Source organism: Adiantum capillus-veneris, chromosome 18 (genome assembly GCF_014529385.1).
Source record: "Adiantum capillus-veneris isolate H3 chromosome 18, ASM1452938v2, whole genome shotgun sequence".
In the NCBI taxonomy this organism is placed as follows: Eukaryota; Viridiplantae; Streptophyta; class Polypodiopsida; order Polypodiales; family Pteridaceae; genus Adiantum; species Adiantum capillus-veneris.
The window spans coordinates 60,616,122-60,634,003 of NC_140948.1; the positions used below are offsets into that span (position 1 = coordinate 60,616,122).

The window sequence follows — 17,882 nt, forward strand, 5'->3', positions numbered from 1 at the left end:
TCTCATCAAAGGAGCCACCCTCCTTGGGAATGAGGTAGATCAGGCTCTCACTCATGTTGTCAGGCATCTCTCCTGTGTGCAAGATGTACTGAAAAGCACTTTAGAGATCTAGGCGAAGCAATTCCCAATACTCAAAGAAAAAACTGGGAGTCAAGCCATCCTCACCTGGACAACTACCACGGGGAGTGCACTAAGAGCCGAGCAATTCAAACACATGTGCAAGGTTCTCTTCATAGTTATCCATAGACTTTCTAAAGACATGTATGCCATCCAAAAATACAATTATAAAATCTTGGTGATTCATGAAAATATGATCTATCATGCGATGAAAGTGACAAGCACATTTTTTAACCCAAATGGCATGACAACAGATTCATAGTGGCTTGTTTGAGTCTTGATTGCAGTTTTATATCATTTTTACCTGAGGATATCGTGACTTAATAATCTTGATAAAGATAGTAGTCCCTTTCACCTTATTTGGCAAGCCATCTACCCTTGGAACAAGAAATCTATCCTTGATAGTAATTGTGTTTAAGGATCTATAGTTAATACCATATGTAAAGTACTATTTTTATCTTGACAAGGAGAACACGAGCTCCATGTGGTGAGCTAATAAGCCTTAAGAGCCCCCTACCTATCAAATTGTATCCTTGGGTCTGAGTGTCTTGCTGTCTATCATATGATTTTTCTGGCCTACAGGGTGGCACTTCTAGAGGCAAGTCATGCATGAAGCAATCTTTCAATGCATGAGAAATGCATGTGTGTATTTTCACAGCTCATAGATGCATCAATAGACACTTATTCACAAGAAATAAATATGTTTTTTCTTGCTTATAGAATGATTTTTTTTGCTTGTGTGAGAGGAAAGAATCAACTTCTTGTGATTCAATGATTGCTTGCAAATAAATATGTTGATGTTTCAGTGTAAATGTGAGAGAGTGTGGAGGATAGGCAATTGTTGGGTTTCAGGCCCTATTGCCAGTGGGCACTCGCTCTCTTGCATTCTTTTGCTTATAATGAACAATAAGGATAGTGAAACTTGTAGTCTCACTAGATCCACCAAAAATAGGGTTTGTCTCCTGCATCCCCTTCCCTTATCTACTTTTGTTAGCGGGTCGCCGCGATGAATGTCTGCAGCATAGCTCTTTTGTACTAACATAATGTCAACTAGCTCGCGCGCCCCACCTATCGGCGGGCCTCGCTCGCTCGTACCACCTCACTCTATATGTGTTTGTGTGTGTGTGCATCTTTATACATTTCTCCATGACACACACACGATCGACACTCAATCACACGATTGACACTTTCTGTCTTTCGCCCCTTTAAACTACTCTTGTACATTTAACCCTTTTGGCGCGCGCGCGCACACACACACACACACACACACACACACACACACACACACACACACACACAGAGAGAGAGAGAGAGAGAGAGAGAGAGAGAGAGAGAGAGAGAGAGAGAGAGAGAGAGAGAGAGAGAGAGAGAGAGAGAGAGAGAGATTACATAAAAGCACATGACTAAAGAGACATATTTTAAAAAAAAAACAAGTTTACATTATTGCCAAAAAGGCTCAGGAACATATCTGCAAAGCACTCTAAGTCCTGCTATTTCAACAGGATCAAGATATTGCGCTGGAGCTCTACAAACTTCTCTTAAATCTATTTTTTGAACCGAGCTCAAGTAAATCTTGTAATGACGAATCAACCCAAGCTCTTGCTTTAAAAGCATGAGCCTAATGTTGGAAAAGATATAGGGATCAAGCAACTTGATGTAAATCATGTCCAACTCTTCATCTACATATGACCCCCAAATAGTGTAGTTTTTCTCAATCACTTCCCATGCCCATTGCCATCCCCATTCAGCAGGTAACAAATTTTCTTCAAAGGCATCAACAATAAATTTTTTTACACTTGGAAAAATATTCACAATTTTGTGGGCCATTTAATTGGTTGCAAGAAAAGAAGACAACATTAGTACTCAAAGCTTAAAATGAGAGAGAGAGAGAGAGAGAGAGAGAGAGAGAGAGAGAGAGAGAGAGATGATCAACATGGCCACTTAAACACTTTAAAAAAGTATAAGTGCAATACGAACACTTCAATTACTAATTGTCATGCCAAAAAGTGTCAAGAGGTTCATTAGGTCAAAGTCTTTACAACAACCTCAAATTTTTGTTTACAACGACTCATATTCTACTCTATAATCGGATGGATGAGGATCACTCCAATATACCGCATTGATAAACTTTACAATTAGTTTCAAAATTTCAAACTCTTCATCCAAAATGTAAGATTTGTGATTGTGATATATCTTTCGCAACTGAATATCACAACCACAAACATTGACATAATAAATATCAACCATATGTAGTTCTTGTAGGACTCTCATCAATTTTATTTCGCTCAATATTTGTGACACTTTGCATAGTGTAATGCTTAACCGTCCACAATTTTCATACCACTCATTAGCATGTGAATACACCCAATGATGCCACCAACACCATGCACCATATCCTTGACAAATGTACTCTTCCTTAACTTTCAAATATATAATCATCCTTATATGTATTGGGAGAATAGCCAATACATCATGACCCATGTTAACCTACATTAGCAATTCACAAATCTCTCTCTCTCTCTCTCTCTCTCTCTCTTTCTCTCTTTCTCTCTCTCTCTCTCTCTCTCTCTCTCTCACACACACACACACACACACACATTAACCTATGTAGTAGATAAAAGCCCACTTGATTAAGCCAACAGTAACCAAAAAAATATGGTACTTAAAATGCATAAACAATGGATCAAAGTGTTCGATCATCTAGAGAAGTTGAGCCTACGACACACTCTACTTGGAACTCTCAAGATCCAAGGTCCGTCACGTCGAACACTGCGACCGAGGCGTCGAGGTGATTCACCCAAAGAATAGATTCTAAACATCCATTCATTCACTCCATAGGGACCGTATGAAAAGTTGCAATTGAGAGGGCGTTGCGTACCTAACTCTCGTACAGTGATTCGCATATCATCTATATCAAACTCTATGTGATAATAACCTACAACACTTCTAAAATATCGTGCTTCATATAATACCAAGACAGAATGTCTGCAATAATATTGAATCCTGCAATGAAAATAACAACCAACCATTTAGACATAAAAAGTAACAACACATTTAACGTCATATGGATTCAAGTTCAAGCTATACGCACCGAAGGATCTCAAAATCCTTGACAATACGAACTATATCCTCAGCACGTGCAGGACCCCTCCACAATGGAGGATCTAGAAAAAAATGTTACACGTGTAAACATACAAATTAAAGGCCAAAAAGTTCTCATTCATGGTAAAAGTAAGTAACAAAGATAAGATTTTACATTTACATACCTCTAATATAAGTAGGTACATCATTGAGGGTGTACCTAATATAAGTAGGTACATCATTGAGGATGTACGAAACCATTGAGATTTTACATTTTACATACCTCTAATATAAGTAGGTACATCATTGAGGGTGTACGAAACCATGATGTATCGTGCCATTCTTTTCTGATCTAACAACACAGATTTGGAAGTTTAAGAGGAACAAATATGAAATAGAATAAAGAATACTTTGACGATCATGCCGTAGAGAATCATGTCCTTCTTTCTTTTGTTTTAGTGAAGGATTTAAGAGAGAGAGAGAGAGAGAGAGAGAGAGAGAGAGAGAGAGAGAGAGAGAGAGAGAGGAATGAAACCAATTCAAACGCCTTTGAAATTTCACAACTTCACAAAGAGACAATACAAAATAGTTATTCAAAGTGTAGCCTTCGAGAGACCACATTAGGGATTCTATAAGTCCAAGGACCTATGTTGTATACATTTTGCAAGATACGGGGTGGTGTTTCAACTTGAGTAAATATCCTCAATCGATATGGTGTAGTGCGGTCTCCAGCAACCCCCACCTGTTGTACATTGACTGGCCTCTCGTCACTTACAAACCAAATACTAACTTGAATTTGACTATGCTCGTGGCTCGAAGAAAAGGCAACATGGTAGTATCCAAGAACTTCCATGGACATATCTAAAACTAAGTATAGCATTCATAAACACCTACGATGATAAAACCTCGATGCCAGTGATCTTTGCAAAGGCATCCATGAATTATGTAGAGCAATAAAAGCTTAAAACTACAGATATACCATATATAAAAACTCTTACAATGTAATATGAGTTTGATCAAATAAGATCACCAAAAACATAGCAGGAACTCTTCCCCTCCATTGCGGTGGATCTTCAATAGATTAAGTCAATGTATAAGCCAATCTTCTCAAGAAAATAATAGGTCAAGTTAATAAACTAATTTAAAAAAGAAGATAAATACCTTGAATGAATTCAGTGATGTGACCCACTACATAGGAGGCACTACGTCGAGGATCCATCTGTGGGAAATACTTTGATCTAAGAGATATGAATAAAATTTAACATCAAGTGTATCTAACTTTAAGTGAGAGCCACAATGTCAATTTGAACTTATTGTTATGAGCTCACTAGTTGTAATACTTCCTTGAATACAATGTTTGGAGTGTAGTAACACTCCGCTTGAGTGTTTTCAGTATTGACAACAATCCTCATAGAAGCTGTACTTCGTACACGTGACATTGCAACATACAACTGTCCATGAGAGAAGATCGATGACTCAAGATATAGACCAAGAATTTCAAGTGTTTGCCCTTGTGATTTGTTGATAGTCATCCCAAAAGCAAGCCTAATTGGAAATCGACGATGCTTCATTTGAAATGGAAGTCCCTGATGGCTTCCAATAATAAAGTCAATCCTTGGAAGAAAAACTCTCTCTCCAATATTTGATCCTGTAACTATCTCTGCCTCAATTACCTTATGATGAAATTTCTTGCATATCAATCTAGTTCCGTTGTATAATCCACATCTTGGATCCAAATTGCGCAGCAACATGATAGGAGAATTTTCTTTCAAGACTAAAGCATGAGGTGGAAAACCACCACCAAGAGTAAGGCTATTCAGATATTCAACTGTGTACAAATGTGTGTTTTCCTCTGACATACAAATTGAATCTTCACTCAGATACTCTTTGCAATCTCCATGCATTCTTTGCAATGCATAGTCATTAACTAATCCACCTCTTTATTCCGTGGAGCAAGTATTGCTCGATCTCTGAAAAAAGTTGCATGATCTTGCAAATGACACAAATCTCCATATATAAATCTTAGAAGATCTTCCAAACTATTTCGTGGAAGCATCATGTGTGAAGGTATTTTGACTCTGTCTAAGTCTCCTCCATCATCCATAACCCCATTGCCAATATGAAGCACCCAACGGGAAAAACTTTGTTGAAGTGAATTTGAACCGCAATCAACTATACGCATATTTTTGGTAAGCCTCAGTATCTTCGTGTATTTCCATATGTGAGAATGACACAACGAAGCATTTACAATGTCTGTACGACTACCTTTTGGTACAACAGGTAGTATTTGTCGAAAGTCGCCTCCAAGCAAAATGACTTTTCCACCAAACAAAGTATCTCGCTGCATAATATCTCTTAAAGTTTTGTCCATTGCTTCAAATGCATAGCGATGTGTCATGGGAGCTTCATCCCATATAAGTAAAGCTGCATTCCTTAGAAGTTATGCAAGTTGACTATTTACCTTTATATTGCAAGTTGCTTCAGAGTGAAGCTCCAACGGTATCTTAAACCTAAAATGAGCAATTCTTCCATTACTCAAAAGCAAAGCTGCAATACCCGAGGATGCACATGCAAGAGAAACTCTACAACTTCCTCGCACTCGTGAAAGAAGTGCATTATATAAGTAAGTTTTTCCTAAGCCACCAGGACCATCTAGAAAAAATACCTTCCCTGAATGTGTGTCAACAGCTTGTAGCACTTGGTGATACGCATCTCGCTGATTCTCATTTAAGGAAGTTTCCATACAATCTGCTATACGACACTGTTCATCAACATTGAACATTGTTTCTTCAGCCATAGCACCATTTTCACTTAAGGATACCAATGTTGAGTCTATTGCAGGCAACATATAATCGCAAAGCCTCTTGCCATGCTGTTACAAAAAGCATTCTATATGAAGCAAAGCTTGATTTTTTGCCACATCAAATCGCACACTTGCATTTGAAATACGCATCCTTAGGGCATAAACATAGTCCTCACAAAATTCAGTACAAAACCTGTCCCAAAGAGCATCCGGATGAAGTGGCTCACAAAAGACTAATATGATTGCAAACAGTTGTCTCAACTGCATTCCATTTTGAAAAAAAGATGCCTCTTGGAGGCAAATTGACAATTCTTCATCATCTTGCAATAATCCTCTAGCTATACATGCCTCCTTGTATGTATCATAGATGTGACCATCATACATACGCAAGTCTTCAAAACACTTACATCCCTTGCAAATATTGAGAAGCATTCGTAGGTAAAAAACCTCACCAGCAGTAGGGACAATATTATACATTCTTCCAATAGAAACACCCTGTTGTCGTGGAGACCATGCCTTTCGACTTTTATTCCATACCTAACCATTTGGAAAGTCGGTATATGTGAAGCTATTTGCTTCAGAATAATTTTGATTTGCAACAAACCATTCTGTCAAGGTAGTTTTTCTATTTTGCTCATTATCTAGCAAATGTGATACATCATCACCATCTTGAAATGTAACCATATTCTTCAATGGAAGGTGTACTTGCAATCATTGAATAGCTGGCCTTTCACTATGCATGTCGAAGCCAAATATTCTCAACATAGCCTCAGATACAGAAACATAACGTGCATTGAGATAACTCTTGATCTCATCAGTACCTCCTTCACCATCTTGACGGACAACAGTGGCTCGATCATGTCCCTTGTAGACATACTTATAAAGATATTTCATGGCAGTGACAGTTGGGCAAATCTCCACATTAATATGGGCTTGGTATCTTAGTGATAAGAGAGGGTTGTAAGGAACAACCCAACGATTATCTAAATTGTAATTTTTAGACGTAACAAACCTTCCATCATCTCTTCTCATATACGCAGGATATCCACTTTCGTTTACATTTGTAGACGTAGAAAATGTTCGTGGAAACTTGAATCTACACTTACCATCAACCATACACGGAGAACGTGGATTCAAAGGACCACATGGCCCATGAACATTACAACGACTCACTACATCAAATAATTATGGAAACACATTCTTGTCAGGGTGCTCTGCACAAACCAACTTGTCATAGTGTAATGTATCTATGGTTTTATATTCGGATGCAAGTATCAACAATATATGTGCATGAGGAAGACCTCTCTTCTGAAACTCAATCACTGAAACATGTCCAATCACCTCCCCAAATACGGCTTGCTTGATAAGTAAATGCATCATATCTTGGAACTTTTGATAAAACACTCGTACAGTCAGATCAAGACGATCAACAACACTTTGTCCAGGTAGTAATGCATCATCTATTTCCTTCCATCATGGATTATATGTGAATGTGATGAAGAGATCTGGTGTTCCCCTACTACGAACAATTGCCATTGCATCTTGAAATAGTTGGCACATATATCTTGGACCTCCAACAAAAGACGAAGGCAAAACAATTCTACGGCCAACATTTTGATCTTCAGCCCTCTCTAAGCCATCTCTAGCCTCAACCATGTCAACCAATCCTTGGTACACTTCACCACGAAGTGTTTTTTGGTTATTTCGCATCCACAAAATCCGTGACTCCTCTAGAGTACTATAAGCATCCACGACATACTGTTGTAATACCCTACCTCCTCGAAGAAGACACTCCACAGTATCATCTCTTATTTGTAAGTGAAAGACATAATATTGCTTTTGACTCAATTTTTTTCCATCGATAGTCTGTAAATAAAGATGCCACCCATCCTCTCCACTTGGAAATAATAAAACATACAATAAGGACATGTAAGCTCGATGCATACTGGAGATTCTTTTCAAACCCCCATGTTGAAAATTCTGTACAATGTCGCGATAGCCAATATTTCTATCATCCCCTTGTCCTGGCATAATTGCAGCAACTTTAGAACCCCTTGGAGCAAGATATTGCCAACCATCAGAACGATGCTCCGCAATAACCATCCTCATATTGGGTACAATAGCACCTCCAGACAAAGAAGCAGCAGATCGTAGAGCATTTGCATAAGGATTTACTCTATGCATCATCACTTGTAAACACTCTAGAATACTACGATCTAAATTTGAAACATGATGCAATCTGTTGCTCAACTCATGTTCGGTATCAAAAAAATATAATTGTGCAAAGTGTGGGACTTCATTTTGTCCTTCGGCTGGCGCTAAAGAACCAATGCTATGATAGACAGAGCCATGAACCTTAAAAGTGTATACACCTCTCCCACCATAATTAATAGTCTCATCGATATGGGCACCAAGAGACACAAATGCCAATGCATTATTATATCCTCGAATGCCAATGCCAATGCATTGATATGGGCACCAAGAGACACAAATGCCAATGCATTATTATATCCTCGAATGTTTTGTAAGATTTGTCTACTTTTTGTTGTGGTTGAGCTCATCAAATCTTTCAATTCATTTGGTGGCTCATTCAAAGGATGTAATTGTACTTTTCCATCAGAGCAGCAATATTTACCCACAAATGTTTGGATAGTCTTTCCTTCGCCCTTCTAGGCCTTTGCTCCACATTTGGAGCAAACATAATCTAAGCTTCCTAAATTGTGCAACACACACTTTTTGGATAGAACTGGTGCCATAGACTTGTGATATAAAAGGAGAGACGTTGGATATTCAAAGCGGATGGACAAACAATGCTTTTCTACTTTAGAATAGTTTCCCTCTACTACGTTCATTGTTGTCGTAACATTCATGACTTCAGAGTTTCCTTCATGTACATCATGCATGCTTTGCCTTTCATTGCACTCCAATAAAGTTCCAATAGTACTTTGTAGTGAATGCCTTGTTCTCTCTCGTGCTATTTGGTGCCTCGCCTTTCGCGAATCATCACTACATCGTGCATGACCACGTGATAATATACGTGGTCCAGATACCATCTATGAAATCAGGTGCAAATAGATCTCATATAAATACAATATACCTGATATAATTTGGATCTGTCACTAAAAGAACATTCTTATGCATAATAAAAATCAATATAAACTGGACATCTAAGTATATCCTCTAACCTAAATACATTTGACACATTGATGGTGACTCAATTAAAAAGTATAGTTTGATGAAGATACAACATAAAATTACTTATTTCTACCATAAGTAGGAATAAATACATTTGACGCAACGGCTTGACTCAATTAAAAGAACAGTTTGATGAAGAGCAAAACATTACATATTTCTATTTCTACCATTAGTAGGATTAGTAGGAATAGGTCGTTGAGAAACTTGACGCTGCTTTGGTCGAACTAATCTAGCCAAAGCACTTAATTTATTTGAGGTAGCTCGGATATCCAAAAGTCTTGAACCTTGAACCTTTGTCAAAGCACCTAGCTTGTTGACGATACTTCTCAATCCTGGCATGATTTGTCGTAGATTATTGTCTTGCATTCGTCCTTTTGATTCACGTTGACTCCGTGAAGCCTCTTTTCGAAGATTCTCAATAGATGCCAATATCATCTTTTGAGAATCCTCAACTTTGGAAAGTTTCTCTCACATGTATGCCTCACTCTCTAATCTCTGCAGTTTGATGCTTTTGTCTCTTCTCGCAATTTCCATAGTATCCCACTTTCAATCTCCAATGCAGAGCTTAAAGTTTCAACCACATCCGAGACATTGGCTTGCATTGTCTCCATCCTATTGCAAAAGGCTTTGATCTCTAGCAAGGTTTCAATAATTTGCTTCTTCGAATTCCACTCAACATTTTGAGCTACTCTCTTTGCCGCACACACATTTCGAATACGAAGAGATGAAAGTATCTCCCGTTCATTAGCAGGTGCACTATTTCTCCCGACATTTCTAGCTTCTCTCTTTGTTGCACGCACATTGCGAATAGTAGGAAGAGATGACATTATCTCCTCTTCACTCGCTGATGCACTTACAACTATCCCAGAAGATATCAAGCCGTTGGTTGCAATAGCCAATGGAATGACATAACTAATCTCCATTTTACTGTACACAAAAAACTACAGTGGTTGCAAAGAGAAATGTGACAACCAAAGAGAAGGTTTGAATGATTGTAAATTAAAAATTAACCCTCGTAGAATATTGAATTCTTAAGTGCTTGCTATTTTAGAATTAAAAAAATACATCATCTCTATCTAGATGTAAAAAACAACAAAGGATTGCATGAGAAGTGGAAAACAAACCAAAATGCTCATGAATCACTTTTGTTCAGTAGATAAAAGTTCGAAAGCAGTACTGTATCTTTCAATCACACGTGTTATTCTCTCTATCCAACCCTTTTTGAAATCTATAATAGTTTCATGTGATCTTCTATCCATGTGGTCACCTTTTGGTGATCAAACTATGGATTATTTTGAACTGTAATGCATATGTAAATGCATTAGGAGAGAAGCCCTCAGTTCGCATCATATGGAAAATAGATCAGTCCTTGCCTCTTTGGGACATCATCTCCTCCCACAATTATCAAACTCGGAATGATGATAGAACAATCAGGTGTTTTATCTTATTGTTAAGAAGAAGATGTTGATTGTCCAACTTCCCTCTTCAATTTCTTACAACAGGGCACTTATAATATCCTTGGGATCTTTTGAAACTATTCGTATGAGAGTGACAAACTGGTTATGTTAACTATCATTGGAATAGCATAGGTAGATTTGGAGGGCCTATCATTAGATAGATCCTTTAATACTTCCATAGACAGAACCCTAAAAAACTCTTCCTTATTAGGGTGAAGAAAAAGTACCATCTTGGTTCAATATGAAGGCTCTCTTAGGATTGCCTTTTGAGTATCATGCCTTGATTTTCAAGACTACAGAAGAATCTCTAAGGTCTATTGGAATTGCTCTAGGCATTTACATCAAGCCCGAGATCTTTGGAAACCCTCTCTATGACATTAAAATCTACATCTTTGGATGGAATTGTTACTCACATTTAACTCTTGCTATGCCTCTCCCTCCCTCTCTCTCCCTCTCTCTTTGTTTGTGTGTGGTTGTGTAGCATGCATACGTGTCTATGTGTAAGTACCCTTCACACTCAGTTCATTTTCAACTCTTTGTCTCTCTATGTGTGTTTGTGTGTATTCCCCCCCCCCCCCCCCCCCTCTCTCTCTCTCGCACGCGCTCTCAGCTTAGTTCACGCCTATCAGTTTAGGATTTTGTCATTTCATTTTGTTACTCTGACTTTGTATCAGGTTCAACACATTGTAACCCTCTGGTCCCATAGGTCATTTTGGCCTTTTTGAAGACATTAATATAACAATATTTTTCATTTTATTTCTTTCTCGATCAAGCACAGGAGCTATGGAGATCCAAACGGCTATGTAGCTATGGGGCTACATAACAGAGAGTACAACAAAGGATTTGAGCCATACTCTCTCAATATCTAGAGTGCAAATGAGGATGGATTCTAGTAGTAGTAGTATTTTTGTTCTAGTCTTTTAGCACCCACACATGGTATCAAATTCACAGTTTTGTAACAATTTGGACTCATAGTTGATTTTGGCCTTTTGAAGACGTTAATATAACCTAATTTACCTAGATTTAGGTCAAAACATTCACAATTTTTTAACAAATTGGTCTCATAGATCATTTTGGCCTTTTGGAACATTAGCAGAACATTTCATGTCATACTCTCTCAATATCTAGAATGCAAATGAGGATGGATTCTAGTAGTAGTAGTAGTAGTATTTTTTAGTCTTTTAGCACCCAAACATGGTATCAAATTCACAGTTTTGTAATAGTTTGGACTCATAGTTGATTTTAGCCTTTTGAAGACGTCAATATAACATCTCATTTCATTCAACTTCGTTCTCTCTCTCTCTCTCTCTCTCTCTCTCTCTCTCTCTCTCTCTCTCTCTCTCTCTCTCTCTCTCTCTATCTTCACATTTTTTGTAACAGTTTGGTCTCATAGGTTATTTTGGCCTTTTGACCTAATTGTAAAGATTAGTAGAACATTTCATTTCATTTCTTTTCTTTCTCTCTATCTTCACATTCTTTGTAACAGTTTTCTCTCATAGGTTATTTTGGCCTTTTACCTAATTTACCTAAGTTCAGGTCAAAGCATTCACAATTTTGTAACAAATTGGTCTCATCGATCATTTTGGCCTAGCATTAATTTAACAAATCATTTCATTTCATAGGTGACTTTGGCCTTTTTATTTCATTTCATTCTGTCATTTTGGTCATTTTTGTAGGACTTTAGTCGCATAGGTCCATTTCATTTATTTCTCTCTATCTTGAATTTACCTAGCATTAATCTAACAAATCATTTCATTTCATTAATCTCAACCTAATTTACCTCAAAACATTAACCTAATTTAACTCAAAACATTCACAATCATTTTGGTCTTTTAAATTCATTCCATTTCATAACATAACTATATTTGATTTGATTTCATTTCATTAACCAAAACATCTCTCTTTGGACTTTTTCTTTTCTTCTCTCTCTCTCTCTCTCTCTCTCTCTCTCTCTCTCTCTCTCTCTTTCTTTTTGTTTGTGTGTGTGTGTAGTATACGTGCATGTATGTGTGTAAGCATCCTCCAATTGAGTTCATTTTTATCTCTCTGTTTGTCTATGTGTCTTTGTGCGTGTGTGTATGTTTTATTTCTATGTGTCTGAAGCCTTATGGACAATTTTGTGTCCTACAACATTGAAACTCTCTGCTTCTCAAGTGTGTGTGTGTGCGCGCGCTAATGAAAAGAGAAAAAAAGTATAACCTTTATGGGTTTTTTTTCATAGTGGCCATACATGGTTATAACCTTTGTGGACTCCCAAGTGTGGTAGATTGATCATGCCATTTCCCACTAGAATAACATGTCTTGGGTTCAACTCCTCATGTGCTAGATCTTTAGGGTCTCTTGGGATAGTTTCCTACATCGTAAAAACTCCCTTCTTCTTGGGTGTGTGTGTGTGGGTGAGTGTGTGTGCCCTAATAAAAAGATAAAAATGGTGTAACCTTTCTCTCTCCCAAGTGTGGTAGTTTGGTTATGCCATTCCCCTCTTGCATAATAGGTCTTTTGTTTAACTCCTCGTCGGCTAAATCTTTAAGGTGTGTGTGCGCGCTAATGAAAATAGTAAAATGGTATAACCCTCTCGAGTTCAACCCCTTGTCATCTCTCTCTCTCTCTCTCTCTCTCTCTCTCTCTCTCTCTCTCTCTCTCTCTCTCTCTCTCTCTCTCTCTCTCTCTCTCTCTCTCTCTCTCTCTCTCTCTCTCTCTTGTTTGTGCGTGTAGTATGTTTGCATGTATATGTGTAAGTCGGCTAAATCTTTAAGGTCTGTTGGGATAGTTTCCTATGACATTAAAACTCTCTTCTTCTCGGGTGTGTGCGCGTGCTAATGAAAGTAGTAAAATGCTATAACCCTCTTGAGTTCAACCCCTCGTCATCTCTCTCTCTCTCTCTCTCTCTCTCTCTCTCTCTCTCTCTCTTTGTTCTTGTGTGTGTATTATGTTTGCGTATATATACCCTACAATTGAGTTCATTTTCATCTCTCTGTCTTTCCATGTGTCTTTGTGGGTGTGTGCATGTTTTGTTTCTTTGTTTCTATGTGTGTGAAGACCTATGGACAATTGTGTGTCCTACGACATTAATGCATAGATCTAGGAGACAGTGTTATGCTTGATCCCTCTTTTTGAGAATTCCTCAGTGAATTCTCGGAGAAGTTTCTCAATACTTGGGAATTCCAAGCTATTTAATGGTTGGAACCAAGTCAAGGAAGTACCTTCTAATGTCAACCCAAATCGTTCATATTGAGTGTGGAAATCAGTTACCTGTTCCGCTCCCAACACTTGTTTGAAGATTGAAACATGGGCATATGGATCTCCGGATCCATTATACTTTTTGGGTGCACATTTTTCCACCTGAGATGGTCACATACGTCTGGTCTCTGCAAACATTCTAACAACTCTTGGCCTGCCTGGTGTGGCTTCTCTAGGTTCATAATCCCCTCTTGGTACTAGCAGTGGTATCCTATCCGCTATACATTCATCAAGTCGATCTCATGTAATAGTCGGAGGGATTCTAGTGGTGTAAGTGATGTTAGGAACAGTACTGCCTCTATGTGTGTTCATGGAAGCCCTAGACGCTGTCGATCCTAAAGGTCCTGTTTTTGGGACTCGTTTATGTCCATAAGAATCCCCTACCCTGGTTCTCAAGGGGCTCATGGTTACAGTCTCAGGTCTGGTGTGCGTAGTCGTGGTTTTTACCTCTTCTAGATTAACATAATATTGGTGGAGTGGTCCTCCAAAATATGTATATCTCTCTAACTCCTTTCGATCCACTGGAGAGTAATTTCGGCCATACTTGTCCATTATGACCACCTGAATACTTTTGCCCTCTATGTACATGTAAACATACAAGTTTTTTTGGTTTGTCAATTCTTTGATGCAGGGCTCATCGCATCTGTAATAGAGTGTTTGTTCTCCATTATTGAACTTATAAAGCCCCACATATGTGTTGTCTGTGTTAAGGTGCTCTATCTCATTGGTGCGTGTGAGTACCGCGTTTTGTTTCTCCATTTTGGGTGGTGCATCGGCCAGTTCACTATCTACCTTGTCCTCGGTGCCGGTCATTCCCCATTTATCCACAATAGAAGGGTTATGAACCACCAGGTACATTACTCCCTCTTGATCAAAATATCTATCCCTGTTATAATCAACATCTACAAGGTCTCTGAACTCGCTCAGATTATTTTCCAACTTGACACATTAACGGTCCATTCCATCCTTATAGATTTTGGCCTTAAGCACATTTTCGAATTGAAACTTCAAATACAACAATTTTACATCAGATGCAGGCTGAGAAGGACCTGCACCCATCGAAGCTGTTCCCTTAGGGTTTGACTTGTTAGAATCTTCAGTCATGAGGCTGTATGATCTCTCAGACAAAGTGTCAGAGAAACTCTCGTCTAAAATGGGTTCCAAAGGCAGCAGTGGTCTCTGGTTCACACTTTCTTTTGTCGAGTGATTACTCCCTTGATCAAAGAAGCTGGGGTTCCTATTCTGGTACAATCTTCCTGACCGCAAATTCATGAAGACTTGGTAATACAAAACCCAAACCGAGTTACCTCATTAAATAGTTTGAATCTCCCGTTTGATCTTGCTTGCTGGGTAGTATCTTCCAATACCTGCAACCTGTCAAGAATTTGCTTGATAGTTGTGAGCTTACAGCCGTTCTTGTTAGTTCTTGATTTTATTCTACAAAACTTAGCACACAATTCCCTACACAACCTCAACAATTTGGGTCCAATTTTGAAAGATGCGCCAAGTTGCTATGGACTAGCTCTTTGTATGGTAAGTTTCTGTCTCTGTTCTGACTCAGAGGTACATGGATCGCGATCCATTTTGAAAAGCCAATTGGACTTTTGTTGCCATCATCAGATTTAACATGATCGAGAGGTCTTATGGTACCAATTTTTTTGGAAATGAACCTCTAGATTGGAGGCTAAGTTGATTTTGTTACTTTGCCTGAGCTTCTGTCAGTTTTGAGTTGTTGTGATGGTTTCTTGCACCCAAATTCAACTCTAGAAGGACCACTAGACTCTCTGTGATGCCCTCTAGCTATGGTACCAGTTGGGTATCAATTTGTGTCAGGGAAACATGGATCGTGATCCATGTTCCTTTGTGTCAAAATTGTCCCACACCTAGTCCTTGGCCTAGTGATGCTGGCTATATGGTTTTTGGATGCTTTAAAGCTTTTTAGGACAGACAAAAGTCAGTTTTAGGGTTTGTTTCAGTGTTTTTTCCCTTGATCTGTTTTTTATCCCCTTTTGCCCTCTTTTTGAAATTTTCTGATAAGGGTCCTTTGGGAGAAAGTGTTTCAATTGTTACCACTTCCCTGCTTGCCTTTTATCAGCTCAAAATTCCAAAAAGGTACATGGATCGCCATCCATGTTTGGCAAGATTTTGGACTGACACTTTGTGAGTTGATCACACAAGGTATGATGATGCTATTCCCCAAGTTTTTTTGGATTTGATCAAGTTTTTCCAAGTGAGAAGCAAGATTTTGTGTCTATTTTGCGGTTTTTTTGCAAACAACTCCTTTTCTGGTATTTTGACCAACTTTTTTCACTTTTTGTCTATGGCTGGAAAAGTTGTTCACTTAGTAATCAGGAGTACACTGATAAAGTCTCACTGTCAAATGTCAAAAAGGCACATGGATCGCGATCTATGTTTGGTAGTATCTGTTCATGAAATTTGGTTCTATTGACTCCCTGCTTCTAGTTGATCCCAATTCTCATCCTTTTTTGAATTTGGACAAGTAAAATTTCAGTGTTTTATTGTTTTCCCCTTTTTTCAAGGTTTTGCTCTGCTTATCCCAATCTTTTGATTTTTTTGATCTTTTAGCACTCTATTTCTGACCAAACTCAAGGTGATGCCTGAGAACCTGTTCTAAGCAAAGGAAATAGTTTCAGCACATTTTGCCCAAAAGGTACATGGATCGCGATCCATGTTGAACAGGCAGTTTGAAAGTTTTTAGCACAGTCTTTTTCAGCCAATGTTTTTATCCCCTTCTTGAAAGTTTTGCTGGGTTTGGTCCAGTTTTGAAGCTCTGACCATCACTTCTTCAACTTTTCAGAGGTATGGTATTCAACACCAAAATAAGGTTTTTGACAGTTTTTCCCTCGATTCTTTTGGCCCCAAATGATGGTGTAATTTGTTTCCTAACCTACTCTTATAAACTGAAATGAATCTGCAAACATAACTGAACTTAACAGTACGAAAATAACAACAAAGTGTGTGGTGGAACAGCCCTTTCCAAGCATGTGAAAAATCAAAGAACAAAATACTATCTTGTACTTCACTCACAGCTTTCTTTGCTCTTAAGGAATAGCACTGGCTAGTCATGGACTCCAGTCTCTATCAAGCACTAAACCTACGTTTAGCTGCTTCGCTGTCTATGGGTAAGTGGAACGGGTATCAAAAGCTTGAAGGGAGATTTTTTTGGTTTTGTTTTTGTACACTGAGTCACTCACCACCTAAGGATCGATTTCCTTGGCAATGACGCCAATGTTAGCGGGTCGCCGCGACGGATGTCTGCAGCATAGCTCTTTTGTACTAACATAATGTCAATATGCAAGGAAGCAACTCGAGATGGGGCACGGAGACTTAATGAGAGTGTCAATCTCACCAAAGTGAACTCAAGGGCTACTCTTTCTACGACACAAGCAAATCAACCACTTCCTAGTTAGACAATCAGTATGCGTCCAATCTCACCACTCTAGGCCATCACGCCTTTTTGGCATCCAAATGAATCCGGAACACCACGAAACTTAAGGAGAGGTATCACAACACTTAAGGGCTCAATCCTACCAAGTTATATCACCATCTAGGAAGGTACATAAATCACGATCCATCACAAAAAATGTGCAAAAAACTGAAATAGAAGTACTTGGAACGGTCTTCCTTAAGCATAGAAACACTTATCCATGGTCAAAACATCAAAAAACAACCATTTTAACCTCCAAATCAATGCATTTAGCTCACAAACAATGCGTCGCGAACCACATCAAAATTGGAAATGATTACACTTAGATTGTAGAGCAAGAGACAAGGAATACAATGTGCTATTCAAAAATGAATTCTGATTATGAGCTTAGGAGAAAAGAAGATTACAAGTTGAAGCAGCAAGAGGTCTCCACAGTGCATGTTTTTGATCCTCCTCAACTAATGATAAAAGTCTCTCAAAACTAAGGGTTTTGACTTTTAAAAGTTAAGGGGGCTTTGTCACGAGCATCCGGCCTCTTACA

The 17,882-nt window shown here is 38.4% G+C and overlaps 1 protein-coding gene across 1 annotated transcript; it reads right to left on the reverse strand.

Moving 5' to 3' along the window:
- Positions 1-6,712: 6,712 nt before the first annotated feature.
- LOC147435744 (uncharacterized) lies at positions 6,713-7,117 on the reverse strand. The gene has a single exon (XM_086487776.1). The coding sequence runs from the start codon at positions 7,115-7,117 to the stop codon at positions 6,713-6,715; it is 405 nt and encodes a 134-aa protein (XP_086343902.1).
- Positions 7,118-17,882: the final 10,765 nt, after the last annotated feature.